The sequence below is a fragment of the Neodiprion lecontei genome, chromosome 5 (assembly GCF_021901455.1).
Source record: "Neodiprion lecontei isolate iyNeoLeco1 chromosome 5, iyNeoLeco1.1, whole genome shotgun sequence".
Taxonomy (NCBI): Eukaryota; Metazoa; Arthropoda; class Insecta; order Hymenoptera; family Diprionidae; genus Neodiprion; species Neodiprion lecontei.
The window spans coordinates 23,581,217-23,604,637 of NC_060264.1; the positions used below are offsets into that span (position 1 = coordinate 23,581,217).

General features: G+C 40.6%; 5 protein-coding genes and 1 long non-coding RNA gene across 16 annotated transcripts; 3 read left to right on the plus strand and 3 right to left on the minus strand.

Moving 5' to 3' along the window:
- Nucleotides 1-105: 105 nt before the first annotated feature.
- Nucleotides 106-1,635, minus strand: LOC107222334 (calcium load-activated calcium channel). 2 transcript variants are annotated; one of them, XM_015661655.2, is made up of 4 exons: nt 1,500-1,635; nt 1,323-1,400; nt 433-752; nt 106-317 (listed from the first exon to the last, which is right to left on the minus strand). In XM_015661655.2, the coding sequence occupies exons 1-4, from the start codon at nt 1,558-1,560 to the stop codon at nt 225-227; spliced, it is 552 nt and encodes a 183-aa protein (XP_015517141.1). In that variant the 5' UTR covers nt 1,561-1,635; the 3' UTR covers nt 106-224. The 2 variants fall into 2 exon arrangements, with proteins under 2 accessions (XP_015517141.1, XP_046596246.1); XM_046740290.1 differs by lacking the exons at nt 1,323-1,400; nt 1,500-1,635 and adding an exon at nt 1,071-1,192.
- LOC107222337 (importin subunit beta-1) lies at nt 1,509-12,837 on the plus strand. 3 transcript variants are annotated; one of them, XM_046740275.1, is made up of 8 exons: nt 1,509-1,632; nt 3,647-3,879; nt 4,596-4,654; nt 4,732-4,914; nt 5,048-5,401; nt 5,549-5,698; nt 5,836-7,688; nt 12,725-12,837. In XM_046740275.1, the coding sequence occupies exons 2-8, from the start codon at nt 3,825-3,827 to the stop codon at nt 12,732-12,734; spliced, it is 2,664 nt and encodes an 887-aa protein (XP_046596231.1). In that variant the 5' UTR covers nt 1,509-1,632; nt 3,647-3,824; the 3' UTR covers nt 12,735-12,837. The 3 variants fall into 3 exon arrangements, with proteins under 3 accessions (XP_046596231.1, XP_015517146.1, XP_015517148.1); XM_015661660.2 differs by lacking the exon at nt 1,509-1,632 and adding an exon at nt 3,245-3,481; XM_015661662.2 differs by lacking the exons at nt 1,509-1,632; nt 12,725-12,837 and adding exons at nt 3,246-3,481; nt 8,463-9,404.
- On the minus strand, nt 9,830-16,504 carry LOC124294556. 4 transcript variants are annotated; one of them, XR_006904444.1, is made up of 6 exons: nt 16,208-16,504; nt 14,115-15,935; nt 13,654-13,966; nt 12,997-13,548; nt 12,404-12,906; nt 9,830-11,452 (listed from the first exon to the last, which is right to left on the minus strand). It is a non-coding gene; the product is annotated as an uncharacterized LOC124294556 (long non-coding RNA). The 4 variants fall into 4 exon arrangements; XR_006904443.1 differs by having other exon boundaries at nt 12,404-13,548; nt 14,115-15,854; XR_006904441.1 differs by having other exon boundaries at nt 12,404-13,548.
- On the plus strand, nt 12,725-17,873 carry LOC107222338 (carcinine transporter). Of its 2 annotated transcripts, XM_015661663.2 has the most exons (12): nt 12,725-12,837; nt 13,312-13,530; nt 13,750-13,917; nt 14,034-14,137; nt 14,227-14,381; nt 14,592-14,760; nt 14,893-15,141; nt 15,606-15,820; nt 16,504-16,685; nt 16,828-17,006; nt 17,178-17,421; nt 17,558-17,873. In XM_015661663.2, exons 1-11 carry the CDS (start codon nt 12,775-12,777, stop codon nt 17,413-17,415), a joined length of 1,941 nt encoding a protein of 646 aa, XP_015517149.1. In that variant the 5' UTR covers nt 12,725-12,774; the 3' UTR covers nt 17,416-17,421; nt 17,558-17,873. The 2 variants fall into 2 exon arrangements, with proteins under 2 accessions (XP_015517149.1, XP_046596232.1); XM_046740276.1 differs by lacking the exons at nt 12,725-12,837; nt 13,312-13,530 and having other exon boundaries at nt 13,810-13,968.
- LOC107222339 (metallo-beta-lactamase domain-containing protein 1) lies at nt 17,448-18,879 on the minus strand. 4 transcript variants are annotated; one of them, XM_046740289.1, is made up of 4 exons: nt 18,441-18,879; nt 18,158-18,220; nt 17,923-18,039; nt 17,448-17,794 (listed from the first exon to the last, which is right to left on the minus strand). In XM_046740289.1, exons 1-4 carry the CDS (start codon nt 18,589-18,591, stop codon nt 17,592-17,594), a joined length of 534 nt encoding a protein of 177 aa, XP_046596245.1. In that variant the 5' UTR covers nt 18,592-18,879; the 3' UTR covers nt 17,448-17,591. The 4 variants fall into 4 exon arrangements, with proteins under 4 accessions (XP_046596245.1, XP_046596244.1, XP_015517151.1 ...); XM_046740288.1 differs by having other exon boundaries at nt 18,158-18,322; nt 18,441-18,878; XM_015661665.2 differs by having other exon boundaries at nt 17,923-18,042; nt 18,441-18,877.
- An 84-nt stretch (nt 18,880-18,963) lies between these two features.
- On the plus strand, nt 18,964-23,314 carry LOC107222347 (FAD-dependent oxidoreductase domain-containing protein 1). The gene is made up of 7 exons (XM_015661677.2): nt 18,964-19,639; nt 19,812-20,093; nt 20,296-20,802; nt 21,145-21,290; nt 21,347-21,433; nt 21,503-21,656; nt 22,702-23,314. Exons 1-7 carry the CDS (start codon nt 19,541-19,543, stop codon nt 22,954-22,956), a joined length of 1,530 nt encoding a protein of 509 aa, XP_015517163.1. The 5' UTR covers nt 18,964-19,540; the 3' UTR covers nt 22,957-23,314.
- The last annotated feature ends 107 nt before the right edge of the window (nt 23,315-23,421 follow it).

The following is a 23,421-nucleotide window of genomic DNA, read 5'->3' on the forward strand; positions in this document are numbered from 1 at the left end:
TTGCTTTTCCCATATCAATTTAATTATACTGCGTGCCTGCTATGACGTAATAATGAAGGAATTGTCTTTTTCAGTAAAAAAAAAAAAAAAAAAACAACTAAAACGTATGGAATCGATCTGTCAATTTTATCGTGTGACAACTTGTGAAGCGACAAAGTCGCATATAACGTAATTTCAAACAATTTATTTCATTTACACATTTCTCCTGCAAACTCTGAGCTGGATCACTTGAATTGCTGTGGCGGTGGACCAAAGATACTACCACTCTGCTTGCTCGCCGTCCTTGATGGGGCGAAGCCGAGGAGTTTTTGTATGTTCTGTAAAAGTAGTAATGACAAATTTAGATTTAATGCACAGCTTATCTGATTCATTTCATTTAACATACATTTTAATGAAATCTATTCAGTCTAGCTGATATCGCGAATGGTATACCTGTCTAATGCTCATGGTACAGAGAATGTACAAGAATATGAAAGAGCATTCCATGTAGTCGTCGCCCGGTAGATTTCTGTGTGACAGTCCTTGTATCCAACTGATGGGTGTGAAGGGGAGCCTGGCAACAACTCTACCGTCAAAGATACTGTTGAACATGCTCAAAAGTGCGGTGAAAGCAAAGCCAATCGCAAACATAGACTTCATTTTAACGAGGGACAAATCACGATTGTTATTCTTGAGTCTCTCTTCTTCACGTTCAATCTTTTTCTTTTGCTGTTTATCCAATGAGTCCCCATGCGCCTCTTTCCTCTTCTCAACTGTAAAGAATCAAGCGAAACCTCTGTTATCAGCTTTTCAGAGGCAGTCACCTCCGTACATATTAGCACATCCACTTATAGAAAATGTATATAGAAAAGACACATTAACCTAAAGGCAAGTTCAAGATTACACTGTAGCTATTCGCATTACAGACTGAACCTGTATTTGAAATTTCATCAATGGTTCCCCCATGACAATTTGCTTATCGAAATTTGAGCATTCTGAATGATTATTCCAGGTCACGTAAAAAAAGGTTAGATTTTTTTCAGATTATGTATGTGATACTATTGTAGAACTTTTATCAATTATCGTATTACTCTCCGGAATCGCAACAGGTACATTATGTACAACTCGCACTACAGGTATCTTTAATCCTTGAAGAATGAGTGACCAAAAAATTCTACTCATCAAAATTTGGGATGCTTCTATAACTTGTTCGGACACGTTATTTCTGTCTTAAAAATTCGCGACATTCGAACATTTGGCGTATTTGGAGCCTTCCATGTAATAGGTTCATTTGATAGTACGAATTGCCAGTATTAAGGCTGTGTCTTATTTGGAGGTGTTACGTTTTTTGCTCTGTTTTTCTACTTCCGCCTTCAGCTTCTGATATTTTTCCGTCCTGTAGACCATTAACCAGGTGAGACCTTCAACAAGATAAAGGGCAATGATTTTTGAGGACATGTATAAACCTTAACGTACAGTAAAAAATACCGTAGTCAGAATTTGATGTCAACGATGTTTACCTTCTCCGAGGAGTGCAGTGCACACGCTGATAAATACAATTAACACTGTATCAGCCCACATTTCTCGGAAACCGTTAGCCTTTCTTCGTTCACCACGTTGGAGTGATAGAAAATAGCGAGAAGGTATCGAAAAGTATGTACTAGGCTGCAAACCTTATTCTTTTCAACTTGGTTATGGGGTACCCTTGAATCAGAGAACATGCGCGACAATACGATGTAATAATTTTTTTAGTTTTATTTTCTACTTTTTTTATTTGCCCTTTAAATGGATAACGACGTGAGTAGCTTCGTAAATAAGCCCTGCACGTATTATTCAATCAGATCCATATATACGTTTTTCTGACCATGCCTTTCGTCAGTCATCAGATAATATATATCTTAATCAGCCATTATCTCCATTCTCCACAGTGTTCCCAACCCGTCCGTGGGGGGCTATGTGACCAGGGCCGTGGCATTATAGTACCGAACAAAAAATTATAGTACTTTTTTGAAAATGTTAATAATGCAATAAAATCACGGAATATTATTTTTATAAGTATATTATCCCTATCTATTACAATACGCGTGTGTACTTACATTTAATTGTACGAATGACCAGAAGGTACTTATTTGAATTATTTTTGTACACACTAGGAATGACGGCAGGAACTGGCGGGAAGCGGGAAACGGGGCGCTCAAATCAACACCAACGCGCCTGAGCCCGAACCGTGCATGTCAGCGCCCTCCGCAATAATGTGGTTAAAATTAAAAACCACATTATGGTGAATGGCGCTGACAATTTTTTGCCTAGCGCGAAAAGATTTGAATACGTTTCTTTTGAAAAGTATTAAAAATCTTTTTTTTTCGAAAAGTATTAAAGAATTTTGTCCCACCAGTTTTTGTATTACAAAAAAAAACTTCTTTTTACACAAATTTCCAAATTATAGTAGATTTCCGTCACATAATGAAAGTTCTATGTTACATAGTACGAAGTTCATATTTATGTGACATCTACTATAATTATGTGACGGTTGGGAACACTGATTCTCCATTGCATATCACATTAGCAATATTTGTGGTGCTACCCCACCAGACCTGGTAGTGACATGGTAGGGACAGTCGGAATCTGCATCTTGACAGAGCTTTCCATCGGTAAGGCGACAACCATAATCCTAGTTTGAAGCGCTATCTGCTACAGTGGCAGCACACTCACGTCGTGTCAGGTGTCGCAGCGCTCTACTGGCGTTGGCTGAAGATATAGGTATAATATCTTCAGTCAACGTTACTGGTGGCCACTGCTCGAGATTTGAAAAGAGCTGAAACTTTGGTTCGGATTTGATTGAAACGTGAAATAAATAATTGACGTACTATAATTATGGGCGCCTCTCGCAAAAAATGGATAAGGTATTATAGTTTACCTGATTGTCAGGCTGAGTTTACAAATTATAGTGTGTTCCACACGTGCTGGAGCACATCAATTTTTTTAAATTTTATTTTAACGTTATTATTAATAATTATAATTTAATCCAGTTCTTTTCAAAGTTTTGGCTCGCGACCACCAGTAGGGCGCTGTCAAACGTAACACTAGGGAACCTAACATGACGAATACTATGGATAGGTCCAACCCACGGTCTTTACTCATCTCTGGTACAAATGCCTGTGCTCTTAACTCACTTCCGTACCGGAAGTGTGGTAACAGCGGAAATGGGGAAAATTGAGCGGGATCCAAGAGATGGCGCTGGTTATCTATGATCGTTTGTCATACACAAAATAGTCCAAGGTTGACCGTTTAAAATAGAAAAATAATTACCGGGTCGTTTTGTGAATGAATACAGAGAGTGAAGCTCATTGGCAACGTGACTCGACATCTTTCGAGTGATCAAGGAATCTGGGAAAGAACTTTCCCGTAATTTAACAGATGCATATCTCTAGATCCCTACGCTGAGTAATCGGGGGTGCTGTATTCATACGCACCAGTCTGCCAGAGACAAGAGACGTTTTCGGTTGGTGTGTACGGCTCTTGTGCGCTGTACGTCGTTACGTACCACATACATATCTATATGCATACGCACATACATACATGCATGCATGCATATAACTTGCGAGGCGCATGCAGTGTGCATGAGTAGACATATTTCACCACAAGCTTACGTACGACGCATGCATAGGAGTAGCCGAAGTAGCGGGCGAGAGGGAAAAGACAGGAAGTGGAAGGGGATACTCAACTGACTGGTGGAGACTCGGTCCTACATGTGGGCAACCGCCGGTTTACAGTGAACGTAATATTGGGAAATAGATTGAAAACCGAGGACTAAGAGCCCAGATCGCAAAGCAGAAAGAATACAAATGGATCCGACCACGGTGCAGCTGATACAGGTCCTCGAGAAGACCGTATCCCCGGGTGAGTGACGCGGCCGTTTAATCATTTTCTACCCCGACGACGCCGCCGCGCGCGGCAACGGCGGTTGTTTGGCCCGAGCATTTTGCAACCGTTGCATGCTCTTCGTATCCCGCTCTGTGTGAGTATGTACATACGTACTGTGTACATATTTCCTTAGCCATCATCCCCGCAGCCGAAGGCTTCGAAAAATGCCTCGAGTCTACCCTTTTGCAATCGGTTGCGATCTTGCGAACCACTCAACGACCGTTACGAGTTGGCAATGTTTCCCAAATATCTACGTTGGGATGCAGGCATTTCGCATCTCCGCTGCATCGAGCAACTGCTATGTCTAGACTCACTCGCCTTTTCTTTATTCAATTCTCGCACCCCTTAACTTGGATTCTCCCCAACAGTTTGGCAGCCCTTCCACATCTAACCTACTCAGCTTCCGAGGCTGACGTCAATTCAACATTCTTTCATTACCGGAAACAGTTGCGATTTTATCAAATTCGTTTTATCTAATATTGCAAACATGATTGGTTGGGAAGATGAAGTTTTTAACCCATGTCAGACGAAATTCCACTAAGCACACTCCGGCTACCCTGACACACGTCAAGTCGATTTAAGTTCATACACACGTTAACACTGTGCTTCAGTTCTCCTTGACAACCACAAATAATTAGCGGCTAAACTTCCCAATTAATACTTTACTGATTTGTTACATGATTATTTTTCAGATCAAAATGAACTTGAAGCAGCACAGAACTTTTTGGAACAGGCTGCACAAGCGAATCTTGTAAGCATTACTTGTGATATCTGGCTTACGCACACTTGTCTAAATAATGTAATGCAATTTTACTTTGACTCTTTCAGCATGAGTTTGTGCAGCGTCTCAGTGGCGTGTTGGTCACAGCAGGAGTCAGCGCCGTTGCTCGCATGGCTGCTGGTCTGCAACTCAAAAATCAGCTGACATCCAAAGATCCAGCTCTAAAGATACAGTATCAAGAGCGGTGGCTCGCCATACCAGCTGAGTCTCGAGACTATATCAAGAAAAATGTGAGCATTGCAAGGAAAGATATATAATTGAAAGAAGGAAAAGATATTAAAAGATTTCTCTTACTTCCTCACGTGCTTTATTTTTATGCAATTTTTATTCATTTTTCATTCCTTCCTCCTGTGCTGTTTGTAGATCCTCGGTGCTTTGGGCACTGAAAATAACAGACCCAGCTCGGCTGCACAGTGCGTCGCCTACGTCGCTGTTGCAGAACTTCCTGTTCAACAATGGAGCGACCTGATACCTGTCTTAGTGAACAATGTGGCCGATCCGAACAGCACAGAAATGATGAAGGAAGCGACATTAGAAACGATCGGATATATCTGTCAGGATATTGACAGAGATGTGCTTGTTGCTCAGTCGAATCAGATACTCACTGCTATCATACATGGCATGAAGGGTTCGAGCACTTCGAATCATGTTCGACTTGCAGCTACCAGTGCTCTCTTCAATTCCCTGGAATTTACAAAAGGAAATTTTGACATTGAGGTAAGTTGACAGATTTATTTTCAAAGTGAAGGTAGCCTTGCAGTACAATTCATTTTTCACAATAATCTAGGTTATACAAAAGTTGCGAAATATTATTTGGTAAACTTACAAAATAATACAGTTACCATTCTATGAAATTTATTCCAGAGTGAGAGAAATTTTATAATGGAAGTAGTTTGCGAAGCTACCCAGTCTACTAATACACAAGTACGAGTCGCAGCTTTGCAGTGTCTGGTAAAAATAATGTCTCTCTACTATCAGTACATGGAACCGTACATGGGCCCTGCACTTTTTCCCGTAAGTCTTGCAAGTCATGTTCAATTTATTCATTTATTTGATATAAATCGCAATTAGCCCGGCCAATTGAAACGGCACATTCAATATGGTCCCAATTTATAACACATGTCTGACACGTATCAATTTGCATCGTACAGATCACCCTGGAGGCGATGAAATCTGACATAGACGAGGTGGCGCTTCAAGGAATAGAGTTCTGGTCCAACGTGTCTGACGAGGAAGTGGACTTGTCTATGGAGGAGGGGGAAGCGTGTGACGGAGGTCGACCTCCACTGCGAGTCTCTCGACATTACGCAAAAGGGGCATTGCAGTTCCTGGTGCCGGTACTTATGCAGAAGTTGACTAAGCAGGAAGAATTTGACGACGAGGATGACTGGAATCCGTCAAAAGCAGCTGGTGTATGTCTGATGCTCCTTGCGTCCTGCTGCGAGGACGCGATCGTCCCCTATGTCCTCCCGTTTGTCAAAGAGCACATAAAAAGCGAGGACTGGAGATTCAGGGATGCCGCCCTAATGGCTTTCGGTTCGATTCTGGGCGGCTTAGAGCCGAACACTCTGAGACCTCTGGTTGAGCAGGCGATGCCCACTCTAATCCACCTGATGTATGATAACAGCGTAGTCGTGCGGGATACGGCTGCCTGGACCTTCGGCCGGATATGCGAGATAATACCAGAGGCAGCGATAAGCGAGACGTACCTCAAACCTTTACTCGAATCCCTGGTGAATGGGCTCAAGGCGGAGCCAAGGGTCGCCGCGAACGTCTGCTGGGCATTCACAGGGCTTGCGGAGGCGAGCTACGAGGCTGCTGAGGCAACTGATGATGGAACACAGCCGCAGACGTACTGCATGTCTCAGTACTTTGATTTTATTATCCAGAGACTCCTGGAGACGACGGATCGTGTCGACGGAGCCCAGGCGAACCTCAGATCCGCGGCATATGAAGCGCTTATGGAAATGGTCAAGAACTCGCCCGTTGACTGTTACGTCACCGTGCAAAGGACAACGATGGTGATTCTTGAGAGACTTCAACAAGTTCTTCAGATGGAAACCCACATTCAGAGCCATTCGGATCGGGCCCAGTACAACGACCTCCAGTCCCTGCTCTGTGCTACGCTGCAATCGGTACTTAGGAAAGTTTCGCCTGAAGATGCTCCCCAAATTTCGGACGCCATAATGACTGCTCTACTCGCTATGTTCAACTCAAACTCCTGCAAAGCTGGCGGAGTGCAGGAAGATGCCCTTATGGCTGTATCTACGCTCGTCGAGGTGCTCAGTGAAGGCTTCCTCAAGTATATGGACGCGTTCAAGCCTTTCCTTTGCCTTGGCTTGAAGAACCATGCTGAATATCAAGTCTGCTGCGCGGCAGTCGGGTTGACAGGTGATATTTGCCGAGCCCTCAAGAGCAAGGTCTTACCATACTGCGATGAAATAATGACTCTCCTTCTGGAGAACCTAAGCAACAATACCGTGCACAGATCAGTCAAGCCGCAAATACTATCTGTATTTGGTGACATTGCGCTAAGTATCGGCCCTGAATTCAGAAAATACTTGGAAATTGTTTTACAAACTCTAGCCCAAGCATCCCAGGCGAACGTCGACAGGAGTGACTACGATCTAATCGACTATTTGAATGAGCTCAGAGAGGGTGTCCTCGAGGCTTACATGGGTATCGTCCAGGGACTCAGGGGTGATGGAACTTTGCCTAGTCCTGTCAGTCTTGTCGAGCCACATGTTCCGTTCATCATACAGTTTATCACCTCCATCGCTCAAGATCGCGAACATTCAGATAGTAATATCGCTGCTGCCGCTGGCCTCCTAGGTGATCTGGTTACCGTTTTTGGCGTCAACTTGTTGCCCATGGTCGAAACTGAGCCGATAACTGATTTGTTGACCAAAGGACGCAGGTCTCGAACTAACAAGACTAAAACTCTGGCGACGTGGGCCACCAAAGAAATTCGCAGGCTGAAGAATGTGCCACTTCAGTCTAGTTGGTGAGTTTCCATGTTGCTCGTAACTTTTTTACTTTTTCCTGTTTCGGTTTTACCTGACTTCAAATTCAGCAATGCTCGTGACGAAAATCTTCCCCGATTAGTTCAGTTCAATCCTACGAGCAATCCCAAACACTCTGATTATTTATTTTTTTTGAATTCATTCCATGGTTCGACCAGCAAGATGTTATCCATTTCCAAATCACAGAAAGCTGTAATTTCTAAAACCCGAGTACAGGGGTGTTACTTGCCTATCGTTACCGAGTGCCTGCATGCGTGCCATAATGTGTGGATGAAAGTATTTTTGAAAAATTATGACTCGACTGGACTGATTTCGTATTGTATTCAGTGAAACATCGGAATCAAAGGGGCTCATGTCTGTACCAAATGTTCGGTACTACTGTCCGATAACTCTTATGAAGAGTGAATATGACAAATTGAAAATTATCATCTTCGCTCGCACACTGTATTTACTTTAGTTCGTTTTTGAACCCATCGATATCTCAGTTTGCATATTTTATACATTTCGTAATGCACGAATCTATAAGAAAATCGAGCGAGTCTGAGCAGTTGCTAGACTATTTGAAAAAAATTAGATATCACATGTGTCCCTTAAGTATATTCGACATATTAGCAAGTCGAGTATCTTGAGAAGCTGTCGAAACGGCTTGTTAGGAAAAATCTTAAAACTATAATAATAAAATAATATTGTCGTTAGGTAACGATTGCAGAACATTCGTGACTGATGAATATTTTCAAACTTTTTCATGTTCACAGATCACCTCGTGGTTGTACTGTCGTGCAATTTGATTTGACTAGAAAACTATCAAACACAATACAAAGACAACAAGATTGGATAGTACGGATGCGAATTGATAGATGTGCGTGAGTTCCAAAATGATGGCGTCTACTGGTAATGTTTAAATCTACTGGGCCAGATCTACCGGTATCTGACCAGTCCATGGTTGAATGCCGAAAACTGCCTGCAGTAGATCTGCTACATGCCGACCGAAGGATTACGGGAAGTGGATGTTGCCGATGAGTGAAACAAGAATGAAGATGAAAATTCTGATGATGTGAGTGTGTCTGAGACCAAACTTGACTCAACTAAACTGAACTGTACTGTACCGTACTTTACGGACTCAACTAAACCGAACCAAACTGAACTGAAAACTGTACTGAACTGTACTGAACTAAACTGAACTGAACTACAGCCTAACCTGCGTAATTACGACGGTGAGTTCAAGCCTGAGAAGACTTCAAATTATAAACCTGAAACCGAGCGACGCGGTAACTGTTTTCTTTTGTTGTCCGATGTAGCGCGTGTTGTGTGAATACTCCAGTAAGTTTATTGGGTAAACTTGAATTCCTGCTCGAGAATGTTTGTAATGTTGAACCATTTGTTACGAGAAAATAATGATTATGATGATGATGATGATGATGATAACCATAGCGATAATAAAGTATGAGCACAAATAGTAGGAAAGTTTCTGAGTAATGGGTGGTTACGCCAATGAAATGTGTCTGTGATGATAGAATGTACGATAGGATAAATTTTCTGTGTGAATGAGAATACGGTAGAGTTTCACTAGTAATTAACGGTCGGAGTGAATGATTTTATAATCCAATGAATGATGTAAGTCATATTGTTTCGTATGTGCTTGTCTGCTGCTATCGATGATACATTAAAATCTACGTGTTTTCTTTTTCGCTTCATAATTAGTTCTTTATTCAGTTATGTAATGCCTTGTCCAGCCTGTCCAATCATCCACAAGTGAAATTAGAAACAAATAAAAAATAGTTACGATAAATTTTAACAATCCAGAGAGCAGTGTCGCTGCCACGAACACCTTTTTCCACCGTCCGTGGTATAATGATTCAAGTGCCAAACAGTTGCGATAATTGTATTACGATTAGATATTAAATTACTAAAAGTGCCTAAAGGGTCTGGGAACTAGAAACTGTACAAGTTATATTCAATCGTCAACGCTCTCAATGTGTGTACAAGTTGCATTTAATTATATCCACACCTTGCATTTCAAAATAATGGCCATTGAACAGCGTCGACTACTTTAACTATGAATTTATGCAGACAGGAAAACTTAGACGAGGAAAATGATTAAACTATTTCTTCGCCCACCACATATATTTATTACATCTTCTTTTATTACTCCCTGTTTTCTCTTTGTAATAGCTCTCATCCACTTTAGTTTATGTTTATTGAAACCAAGAATATATAACGTGACACAAAATTATTACTCAGGAAACCTGCCAAATCTTGTACGAGCAGATATAACATTTGTTGATGTTATAGGCTCGGCAAACTTGGCCCTTGTCTTGAAATATATGTGTTGTTTTTGATTGTTACATACTAAAAATACACCTAAATGACAATTGTTATTATTGGATCATCTGAGTCCTTACTTCAAGCACTCAAAAACGTCTGTGCTTATGATCAGATCAGGTAATCGATTATTTCCACGTGTACTCCAACAATACCTATATCAATACGATTATTAAACTGACTTTCGTATGGCACTTTTCTACGTCGTGAAGCGATATTTGGCACTCTGTGGTAATTGTTTCTTTTTTCATCAGTGATTTAAGTTGCTAAATTGGGTTAAAGAAAAAAAAATTTACCGAGTGAATAATCAAAGAACAGTGGGTATCTCCCATATGGATTCTGAATAAAAACATGTAACTAATAAAAGTATAGCGTCATTTTTACCATGAATTTGGCATCCCATCTATCGAATTGTCGATGGATCTTTATCAAGAGCTATGTATCACTATTACTACTTACAGGTACACGAGTTCTTACCTCACAGTCACTGAAAATAAAATTTCCCCTTGCATACTCTTCGTTCTGCCAATCGACAGTTCAGTTTTGTATTGATGTAAACTTTTGTATCATCTGCAATTAAATGGACGACTGTATGCCTACTCGTGGAATGTAAAAAAACATGGAATTGATGGGCCAAGGCAATCTGGCTCCGATAATTTCACTTTTACGTATATTGAGTCTGTATGGAGCTTTGTTTTTTGTGAGTATTGATTCGGAATTTCAAGATTATGTATCGATAGTCAAAAGCTTGATAATTTCACTGTAGACTGCTAAAATTATCCAAATAAATAATCATTTCCAGATTGTATGATGTGCACGGGTGCAGCCTGAAAGAATTTCATAGTGAGAGTAATAAATGAATGAATTACATTGCATCAATGGTGGCGTGGCGGGTGTAAATGATATGAAAGAACGAATAAAAATTTTGCATCCAATAGTATGAAATGCGCCAATCACTTAGAGGTCCTTTGAGATTTCTAGAAGTAGGATAACTTGGCAATACCGGGATGAAATCAAATTCGTCAGAAAACACTGGAATATTGAAGCGTTTAGGCCTTAGCCATTATTTGTAGCATCCTGATGCTGAAAAGATGTGCATCACCTGTATAATATCTGCATATAAAGCCCTAAAATTCCTTCACCATGCTGTTCAACTAATCGATTTCAACTCGGCAGCTTGACAAGCTGTCCTTAAATGTAACCTGCATTTTGTAGGGTGAATTATATTGTAATTACTATTTTGAATAGAAGAAAACCAGCCGCTATATGTGTGGGGTGGTTGCGCACTGCCCCAGAGGTCAGTACGACGAATTACGTGTGGTAAATTAGGATTAAATTTTATGGTAGCCAATCCATTTATCGTACGCTGTTATGTTGTAAATGCGTATAACCAAGTGGTCGAACGAATTTATGCCTACACGGCCTGGAACAAATAAACAATGATTAAGATTCTGCCGGCTGTATGTCGGGATATATTTTACTTTATGATGGACATGCAGCCTAAAACATTCCTATTTAGTCAGTAAATCGTTATTATTTTGAATTACTAAAATGACAAGTACAAGTTGCGAGAGGTCGCGGGGAGGGGGGTTCTTTACCCGTTGTTTATTTGTCTGGACGAGAATCAAGGGCGATTCCAAGCGAGGTGGGGCGAATGATATTCCGGTGTTTAAACGTGCTATTGTGTGATGAGAATAACATGTGACTACGTGCAGATGATAATGAAACGTAGACCTGTGTTGTACAATTGTCAAAGAATGTACTTGTAAAATCTGCAATATTTAGGAAGGTGATTGATGTACTTTGCAATGGCAGTTGTGGCGCCAAATATATTTTTGAATGGAAAGATCTCAAGGAATGCATAAAAGAGAGTGTGCCATACAAAGTGTATTTCCTGCTTGTGAGTCTGTTTTTAATATATACATATATTTTTTCTTTAATTCGAATGACAAGGAAGTTGAAAAGACACGTGAGTGAGATGAGAAAAATGAATGTAGTAATAATCAAACTTATCGCAGTCTTCTCGTTAAATTTGCGTAGATTCATCTGGTGCAAATTTTAATTAAACTGATTCAGATTGTACCGCTACGATTATTATCAAAGATATTGTTTTCCAAATTTGGCACACCACCTGCTTTATTTTGGATATGTCAATACAGACCGACTCGGTCTGCTGAGCTCGAATCGCACCAACCAGATACAAACGAATATGCATCTGAATACGATATTATTTGTCTGTTTTCAATCACTTGATCCTTTTTTTTTCTTTTTTTTTTTTTTTTTGTAGAATACTAACTTGCAGAGAACCAGAACAATTATGACATGTAATAAAGAATCATTCTCCAAGTATCATTGATAATCATTCTTTCCATACCGAGCATGAAATCAATCCTCTCTAATGCGCTGTGTGTCAGCAGTGCCCTTAATCTCTCTTAAGCATCTCCAGCCTAATTCAATTATAGAAGAACCACCCCAGGACTGGATATTTTTTTATACGTCATCGTTGCCATTCGTCTAGAGTGCCACCCTATTGCCATTTGACACGGTTCCACTATTTCCTGAAACTCTTGGACACCTTTTTACTGAATCCACAATTTGTGGCTGCCACAATCACAGTTTTCGTTAGCAATTTTTTGTATGTCACGCGTATGAGACACAACTAAGCTTGATACATGTTACCTGACCTTTTTCTAAGGCTTCCTTGAGGTTTCAGTAGCCTGAGACCAGCCCCTCATCATTGCCAGTATGAATGTTCAAGATAACTCGGGGCCAGATGACAGGCAAGTACATCGTGTCGACGACGACGACGTGAGTATGCATCTCAATCTCACTCAGTTTATTCGTACAGAAATTTTTTTCGTCTATCCATCCGGTGGTCTGGTGTGATAACAAAGTTTGCTAAAACTAGTACGCTCATGTGACATAAATTGGTTTATAACACACCTTATTACACCTCTACACGCTTACCAGATATAGGTGCCAAAATATCCCTGAATTTGTTGTATGCCAATTTTCAATGCTCAGCAGTTCCATTCGCCAAGTTGGTAAATGGTAAAGATCACCTTACAATTATTACTTTTCCTGAACTGATTAAAATGCAAACAAAATCCAGGTATCCTGCAAAATCTTGCAAGTCGCTCGCAATACATAGTCTGAGCCAAAATACCAAAATACCATTTTGACATGTTTAGCCACTTTAATTTCTTCTGGTAGCCCGATTGCTTGCCATTATTGAACTTGTAAGTCATCACTGCTTCGACTCTCTCACAAACTTCGCCACAGGATGGATTCGACCTTGACGATCTGTTGCCCATCGTCGGAGAGTTTGGTCGTTACCAACGGCTGCTTCTATGGTTCGTCTGTCTACCAGCATGTTTGCCATGCGGATTTTGCGCCTTCAATCAGCTTTTCATGTCTGAAACTCCTCCACACTGGTGCAAAGTACCTGGACTCGAGGGTCTCGATCCACCTCAGAGACGGCATCTTGGCATCCCTAGTCAGGTGCGTCAATAAGAGACCCTATTAAAGTCACCTCAGGTATTACTTGCTTGTCCAAATCTGGTAAGTAAAATAACTTTGATCCTCTGCACATACTACACTTGTTTTAGGTCTGTATGTACATACCTACTCGTAGCGTTGAATGGGATTCATTTCTTTCATTACAGCAAACTCTTTCCTTTCCTTTTTTCCATGTACCGATGATAAACGGTCGCTTGGTAGGGGGACAACGAATCTTACAGCCGTTGCACCCGTTACAACATTGATTGGGAAACGCCAGCGATGCTAATGGCCGAGTATCTTACACCCAACGCTTCCTGGTCTGTAATTCCGTGCGATCATGGCTGGGAGTACGATGAGTCGGAGGTGACTTCTTCCATCGTTATCGACGTATGTTTGGTTGCTACGCGTATTCTTGCTCTATGGTATTATATGGCTCCTGTAAGTAAAGGTAGATACACTGATTTCGGAGATTAACTAAACCTGTCATGTGTTACTGTTCACAGTTCAATCTCGTCTGTAATTATTCCATCTACCCGACATTTGGACTGGTTGCTCTTAACACAGGAGGACCAATTGGCGTTTACCTCTTCGGCATGTTGAATGACAGGTAAAATTTGAATTCACTAATGTTCCCAATTAGTGTTTAATTGCAATATCAAAAATCGTACGACATCCATTTTCTCATTTTGAGGGCAGAATCGGACGCCGACTATCGTTCTTCATATGTTTGGCAACGCTGATCACGGGTGGATTCCTAACGTCGGTGGCAAACTCCTTCTGGACTTGGGCCGGAACCCGATTCATTGTGGGCCTGACGATTCCTGCAATTTATCAAATACCGTTTATTATTTGTAAGATCATTAGGATCGCTCTTTAAATCAGATGCAATCCGAGCTGTGTGAGCAGAGTCATGAATTGTTCCACCATAATCCAATTGTCTAGGACAGAATTATCCAATCTTTGGTGGGAAAAAAATCGGTTGACTTAAACTCGCACCCGTAGTCCTGCACAATAGTAGCCATAGCAGAAATTCTCAAACAAGTTTGGTTATTTTTTCACAGCCCTGGAGCTCGTAGGGCCAAATTACCGCTCCTTCGTCACTGTCATGACCTGCACATTCTACACTATCGGATTGTGTACGCTGGCAGGTGTTACGTATCTGGTTCGCGACTGGCGACTCCTCGCCCTGACGACCAGTGCCCCGTTCCTACTGTACTTTCTGTATTGGTGGTCAGTAGCGTAAAACATAATACTTGAGCCCTCCCCACATTCAAAGAGAACAGTGAGAACATGCCAAATGGCCAAATTAATATTCGTAAGCTTCTCGGTGTTATTGAATAGTAAGGCCAACTATGGGCAAAGGTTTCTTCCAGAATCTCCACGCTGGCTGCTGGCGAAGGGTCGTCTGGAGGAAGCGAATGAAATTTTGGAAACACTAGCAAGGGTGAATGGCAAAGAGCTTCCTGATTCGTTCACCCAGAAGCTTCGCCAGCGGATGACCATGTCACGATCTAAGAGCGAAGAGGAACGACTCCGCAGCGGACCCGGCATCCTCGCACTTTTTAAAACGCCAAATATGCGTCTGAAAACGTGCCTGATAACTCTGAACTGGTAATTTTGAGGTGTATTAATAAAACGCGTACCAACTATTCGAATCACGATACAACTGGTGGTACGTGTAGTCAACTTGGAAGATGAAGTCCAAAGGTCATGTGTTTTTTTTATTAGTCTTTAAAAATATCTATCATAATTCTCTCCAAACTGTGCATAGGTAGATAGAAAGAAAGCATTTTGAGAAAGGTAGCCCAAGTTTTTAAATTTTCAATTCGAATCCCCCGTTTGCAAAATATCCCGAATTCCATGTCAACTATATTTCCCTGTCTATTTCACGTCTGTAAAATTGATGGGATCGGTTAGCATTTGAAAAGCATGATCTCTGTACAAACCTGAATTACACAATTATAATTTAGGAGTGTCGTAATATCGGGACCATTTATCAACTATGACCAATGCTTTGCCAGATACCCTTCTAATCGATGAACCTACCAATCAACGATTTTTCTGCATGTTTTTAGGTTTGCCAACAACATGGTTTATGTTGGCCTCTCATATTATGGGCCAGCACTTGGAAGTGAAGAGCATTTGAGTTTCTTCTTCTCATCGTTGGCAGAAATACCAAGCTACATGGCGTGCTGGGTGGTCATGGATCGTTGGGGTAGACGGTGGCCCCTGTGTCTCTGCATGGTCGTAGCTGGCGCGTCGTGCATAGCGACGGTCATTCTTCCCGAAGGTATGTGTCAAATTACAAAAGTATCCCTCTGATCCTGGTAAAGTTGGGAAAACGGTCGACTGTCAAGCTCGCGCCAATGTCTGGTACCTTTGTATTTCGCAGTGCTCTCCTCTGCCTTGCAACAATGATCCCCAATATCACTTTCCGGTTTTTAGGCGTATGCCACTGCCTTAAGCAAATAGATTGAAAAAGTTGTCGATAGAAACAACACCGACAAGATTGTTGTTGATGTAAAATGTAGAATGATGATTATGGCTAAATGAGGTTGACGCGTATTTTTCTCTCACATTAAACTAACACAAAAAAGAACCAAAAAAAAACAGAAAACAGACTTTGATAAAGCTGATATTTTTGCAGTTGAGCTACTTCCGCAACAAATAAACATACCATCCCTGGCCAAAAGCAAACTGAAGACGATGTTGTCGAAGAATAGCTGTTCTACCTTGGCGCGAGCTAAACATGGCCAAACTGCCCTTCAACGCTGTGGGATTACCTATTGTAGGGCAAAGAATTTCGACCTTGGATAAAAATTAACCGCCACAAACTGTCCCGTGTACGACCAACGACTTTATTGTCGAAATTGGTAAATTTCGGATATTTCCGAAACCTGAGATTGTTTATCCTCGTTTACTAACTGGACACGAAAATCTGCAATATACTTACAACCACTTTCGTACTTGCAGACGCCGTTACAGCTACTCTAATTTTATTCTTGCTGTCCAAGTCCGCGATTTCAGCGTCCTTCCTCATTATTTACCCGTTCGCTGGAGAACTTTATCCAACTCAACTGCGGGGAGCTGCCATTGGATTTTCCGCTTATGTCAGTGGATTAGGATTGATCATCATACCGTTCATCACCTACTTGGCAAGTGGTTCAGATTTTTCATCAATGTAGGGAATTTAAGAGAAGCAGAATATATTATTATTGACCAAATCTGGGTATTGAAAAAGATCTTCAGCTCTTTGATGTTGAAATGTATCACGAGCGCATTATTAATTTTTAACAGGGCACAGAAAACCTCGTCCTCCCTCTGATCATTCTCGGAATGGTGTCGATGATCGGTGGGCTGTCGGGGCTCCGTTTACCGGAGACTTTGCATTACCGTTTACCACAAACAGTGGAGGAGGGTGAGCTGTTTGGGAAAAATTGGTCGTGGGCAGATTGTATACGGTGTATACCGAAAAGGTAAATTTTTACAACACTACATATAATTTGCATAATTTTACTCTATCCCGAACCCTCTTATCACGCGCGTTTTGGGTTCTCATCACCTCTGAGAAGAGCAACATGTGTTTCTAGAAGGGTTTAAATTACAATGTGTCTAGTTGTAAAAGTTATTGTTACTGGCTTCCGCAGGCCATCGTCGACGACGACTTCGTATGAGGATCTTTCAGCCGGTGAGACAGTTGAAATGCAGCAAACACCAGACCCGTTTCATACTACCGAAAAAACTGCTTCCGAGGAGTCTCCTCTCAACACTGGAAAGGATTGCCGCGATTCTCATGCCAGTATGCGGCGACTTGTTCGCCAATCAAGCGTAATGGACACACAGCGAGACTCTGATGGAGCCATAAAGTTGGCTTACTGGTTTTAGAGTCAGGTAAATAGCTATAATTTGAAGCGTTGTAAAACGGAGAGAATTTTTCTCAGCTTGCTTTGTACAGTTTACACTGATTCCATCAATAATGAATAAAACGTTATTCTCCTAATAATTTTTACGAAAACTTGCTTCACAGATCTCTGGAAATTCTTCGAAAATCCGTTAAGCGATCATTCTCCGTCGGTCTGGTTTTCCAACAAACGAATTAGAGCGTCATTGGTTCGGAACATTGGGCCGTGTCCGGGGATAATGTAATCAGCATATTTCATTATTCGCAAACGTGAGGAAGTCTGAATTTTCCGGAGTGCAAAGGTACCAACTTCTTTCCACAATGACGGATCTGCGACGTCTTCTTCCTTCTCAAACAAGTCACCTGCACGCCGACCGTTACATTTTATGTGAATATATGTAAATAAGATATACAGAGGATTAAAAGAATTATTCGAGTTTTATACCTCCGCTAAGTTATCTCATGGATTAAAGTAAGAGCGCGATCTTTACCTGTTATAGCATACTTGACAGACTCCCTCCCTGTACCAGCTTCTACTAAAACTGTGACATCCTCGTAAGTGTGCCCAGGTGTTGCGGTAATACTGACTCCATTGCAGAGTTGGTAATCTTCTGTGGCAGAGATGAAGCAATGTCTTATTTTATATACTAAAAATTGATATTCCTGCAGCTTCAATCGAAAATTCAAGTCGTCACTAATTGGTGTGCCAATAACAGAGGTGTTTACCGTCCTGAAGCTGCTTCTCATAAAAAATAGTCCCTTGGTGAACACCGTAGCCAACAATGTGTTCTGCATTGAGAAATAAATTATTATTTCCTATGTGATCCGCGTGGCCATGTGTGCAAACAACATAATCAATGTTTCTTGGTTGTACATTGTGTCTCTCCAAAGCTACGTAGAATTAAACAAAGCAAACAATGACATCACATGATTATTAGCATTAAGATATCGAAATATTTGTCTCTGATATGTTCATGGTTCTCAGGACAACAGAGATATAATATTCTACCCTCAACTAGACGTTCTCGGTCCCAGGCAGTCATTGTATCTACGATAATGGTTTTTGGTCCTTTGATAAGCGTGCATGTGCAGTTGGCATCTGTTCTGTTGTGACTGAGACGTTTCGAGTAGCCGTTAAATAATACAACTACATCCAACATCTCTGAAAACTTTGTTTCTTCTTTCTCTATATGTGATATTATTGAAACCCTTAACCTCGAAGGAAAATGAGCACGGAAATAGGTGTAATAGTTTTAAGTTACGCTAATAGACTCGACTGAAATGAATTCTATGAAAGCCTCATTAGATGACGTTGTAAACGATGGCACAGATTTCTTATCCTTCAACTTCCTACTTATGGAGCGAATAGAAGAAAGGCACTTTTTAACGGAAGCCGTGTTCAAAATGTGGTTAAAAAAAATAATCAGTGTGTGACAATTCTACCGTCACCTTCGTAATGATGACTCGGTAGTTGTCATACGCACGAGTAGATGGCATTGAGTGTTACTTTTTAAAAAATTTTTTTTCCACTGTTATTTCGTTGGAGCTCTGATCTCAGCTGATCTTCGGAGTGAATCCAGTCCGTAATCATCTGTAAATCGGTGAATGAATCCCGTTGTTAACAAGTTGAGCTTGCATGGAAAAAAAGAAGGGGAAGAGTTATCGATTGTCATATATATCAGTGATAGTCGCCTAAAGTCAGCACTTCGGCATTCACAATCGGTCGCACTCAAGTCGCACGTTCTGACCATCGATTACGCCATACCGGCAACAGGGTGACGAGGTTGAACGCAACAGTAAACCAGACTATCTTATCCCCTTACTGACAAAAGTACGGAGTATGAAATGTCATCCTGGTAGACAATTAGTGACCCGTGTCTATCTTACATGCAGTAATAGCAGGGGCAGAAACGCCGAGAAAAGATTGTGCTGTGCTAATCTCGTAGCTCGAGAGGCATCTTAGATACGCATACACAATCATATGAATATTCGAAAGTGAATTGTCTACATATATAAATTACTACTAGCTGGTATGTATGTACCAGTCAAGATTCAGTTCCCTCGCCCGGCATATCTACTGGTAAAACGGTTGTAACCAGTTTTTTCAACATGCTGCGCCGTGTGATTATATCTAGAGCTAGCAGTCACATTAATCCGTTTTGCTGCCCACGCTTCTACCCACAGACTTCTAATTTTCATTCCACCAAGGTAAATACATAGCCCAATGTTATTATAATCTCAGTAATGGTTGGCTATTCTTTAAAGTTCATATTTGACAGATTATACAAAATAAAACTCAACTGTTTGCTACACTTAAAAACTATGAGTAAATGTCACCTAATTGTTTCCTTTTTATTAATTTCTTTTATCAACTTTTCAGCAACTCAAGCATGATAGTAACAAACCTGACCCAGCAAACCCAATTTCCCGCACCCTGGGAGCGCTCTCATACGACTTCAGACAGCTCAAAAAACGCCTGACCATGTCACAGGCAGAGCGTGAGCTTGAGGATAACACGGAAGGTGATGTTCCATATGATTTCCCAAAGCAGTGCGACGTCATTATCATTGGTGGAGGTGCGATGGGCAGCTCTATTGCTTACTGGCTTAGAAAACGCGCTCTTCATGGTCTTCGTGTAGTTGTAATTGAAAAAGATCCCACAGTAAGTGCATAAAAATTGGATTGCAAAGATAATACATACATAGATACTTTCCATTTCGAAACAAAATTGCCCCATGCATATTGCATGTATAAACGTAACAAAATCGATATATTTCTACGTATGTGTATGAACTTTCCCATATCCCTAACGAGGGATGTTGAACCTTTGACAATGTTTGAAAAATAATAACATCTCATTGCAGTACCAGAAATGTTCCTCAGTTTTGTCCGCTGGAGGTCTTCGTCAGCAATTCTCTTTGGAAGAGAATATTGAAATGTCGCTGTACGGGGCAGAGTTCTTACGTAACATGGGTGAATACTTGAGTATCGAAGGAGAGCCGCAGGTAGATCCGCAATTTCATCCATATGGATACTTATTTTTGGCATCTGAAGCAGGCGCCGATACACTTAAGAGAAATTCTGTACTGCAAAATTCTCTGGGGGCGAAGAACTTGCTATTGACCCCTGAAAAATTGACACAAAATTTTCCTTGGATCAACACTGACGGTATAGAGCTTGGCTGCTATGGTCTACAAAACGAGGGCTGGTTTGATCCATGGACACTTCTTAGTGGCCTGAAAAACAAAGCTATACACCTCGGAGCTGAATACATCGCAGCCGAAGCTGTAGGATTTGAATTCAAGCAAAACCCTAACATAGAAGTATCCGGCATTCCTGCGGGCCAGTATGTCGGACTGGACAAGCTAACAGTAAGTTAAAATTTGTGACGATTGTCATTTACTTTCATTATAGGATTTTTTTTTTTATTGCTGTGTCTGATTCAAATTTGTCGATATTTTATCCTAAAACATTTTCCACAAAAGAGGCGCAAGTTCAAAAGGATAATGCGTAAATAGACTTGGAGAACAGTCTTATGTCAAGTATCGTTTATCTTTGGTAAAAAAAAAAGGATTCTCAAGTCGCGCATCATTAATCATTGCAGGTAAGAACAAAATAATCCAAGGACGTATTCACCTCAGCAATTTGAAACAAACCTTGTACAAAACCTAGGCTCAGATCTCTGTTACAATAGGCATCTTACTAATTTTTAGGTAAGAACCCAATCTGGAGAAGAGAGGAGCATCCAATTTGCAATAGCTATCATAGCTGCTGGGGCACACAGCAACGATATAGCGAGAATGGCAAAAATCGGGACTGGGCCTGGAATGTTGAGCGTGCCATTGCCTGTCGAGCCCAGGTAAGCCAAATATAAAAATTTTCAACTACCGTTGTTAATCTGTGTGTATTCGTCAGGAAGAGGTATGTCTATTGCTTTCACTCCCCTGACGGCCCTGGGCTCAACACGCCGCTGACGATAGATCCTACAGGAACGTACTTTAGGTGAGCAGACGTGGCTTATGCAACTTATCTTCTCGCCTTAATCTATTTCACTCAAACACGTTGAAACAGGAGGGAAGGTTTGGCTGGCAATTATATTTGCGGACGGTCTCCAGAACTGGTAGATGAACCGGCGGTCGACAACCTCGAAGTCGACCTTGAATACTTCGATCAAAAAATTTGGCCTATATTAGCGAAAAGAGTCGAGGCGTTTGGGAACTTGAAGGTAAATTCCAACCCATGGTATTGTCATATCTAAATATTAAATTAATTTATAGGCATTCAGAATTCCCTGAAAATTCCAAGCTTATTAGTGTCTGTTTAAAAATTTTAGCTGGGCTTAAAATCTATTTTACTACTTGAATTAGTGAATTATGCAAGTGCAAACCGAAGTAGATTGTCCAAAATATGTCGCGTATCTAATGGTATAAAGATGCGTGGGCTAAAAAGACGAATTTGGTGGTAAAAGGGTGTATAATTTTTCGTTTCGCAGCATTCGCTACACGAGTACTCATTACATAACACTCAATTATACGCTTTTTCATCACCAATATACATTTTTATTTATTGCATTTATAGATCGTACAAGGTTGTATTCGCCATTTCTGTGTTTTTATTTCGTAAATGACGCGAAAATTTTCGAAACCTAATGATTTGTCGATTTCGGGAAAAATGATTAAAATTTTTTATCTTCTCAAAAAGCATTATTGAACGGAATGCTATAAGGTCGCATGTAGACGTTTTTGTCCTTACACCATTAATGAACATGATTATTTTTCATAAAGTTTATTGATCAATTTTTTTAGTTTTAACGGTTTTAAATATACTCTCATGTTTTTCGCGTAAATACAAAGGGTGAAAAAAAATACGCTTTTTTACCTTTACGCGCGGTAAAACAGGTGAATAACGCATTTGCAAAACAAGATGTTTTAAATGCATTGTAGCAATGAAACTCTAGTAGATAATAATATCTAAGAAAGGAAAAAATTTCACGATTGCCAAAAAACGCGCACTATTGGCCGAGTTTGCTGGAAAATTCAAATACCCTTTTAATTTCCTGAGCACGAGGCAATAAATACTTCATTATTGACTTATTGTGCCCTCTAATTACCACCTATGCTTGCTGCATAGGCACGGAGCACTTTACAAGGCAATATCCATATATGAATTGATATTACATTAATTACGGATGTGCATGAAAATTTTGTCTCCAGAATTAGTAAGTGCTGGTACTTTAATAATATATATTTAATAATTGATTGTTATTGCAGGTAAAAAGTTCGTGGGCAGGTTTTTACGAGTACAATAAATTTGACGAAAACGGAATCATTGGCATGCATCCGTACTACCACAATTTATACCTGGCAACTGGATTCAGTGGCCATGGCATTCAACACGCACCAGCTGTGGGTCGAGCTATATCAGAGCTCATTATAGATGGTCGATTTGTAACGATAGACTTAACAAGGCTAGGTTTCGATAGAATAATTACGTTAGAACCAATGCTAGAAGCGAATATCGTCTGAAAGGCTATCTATAGATAGAAAAAAACAAAGGATATGCTATTCAAGTTGCATTCAATTTATTGGTACAGATTAATAACACGGTCAGAGGGTCTGCCATACATTCATATTTTATCCAGTTTTATCTCAGTGGAGATGGATATATACTGTTACATAAGTATGGTTACACATACAAAAACGGTTCGACATGGTTATCTGTCAGAGAGCAATATAGTACCACACTTGCACGAAATTTTTACATCTGCTCTTGATACAAAAAACAAAAAAAAAACTTGAGACTAATAGGTTATCCAAAGTACCAAATCTGAGTTTGCTGACAGGTGTCTCATTTTAGAAAATAAAGTATCCTTTAAACATAAAACAATGTCTTGCACTTGAATATTTGTACCCAGTATCCTCCGTATCAAGTTCTCAAAACCCTTGCTCAAAACCAGATAGCACGGTATACACAGCGCACGTGCAGTGACC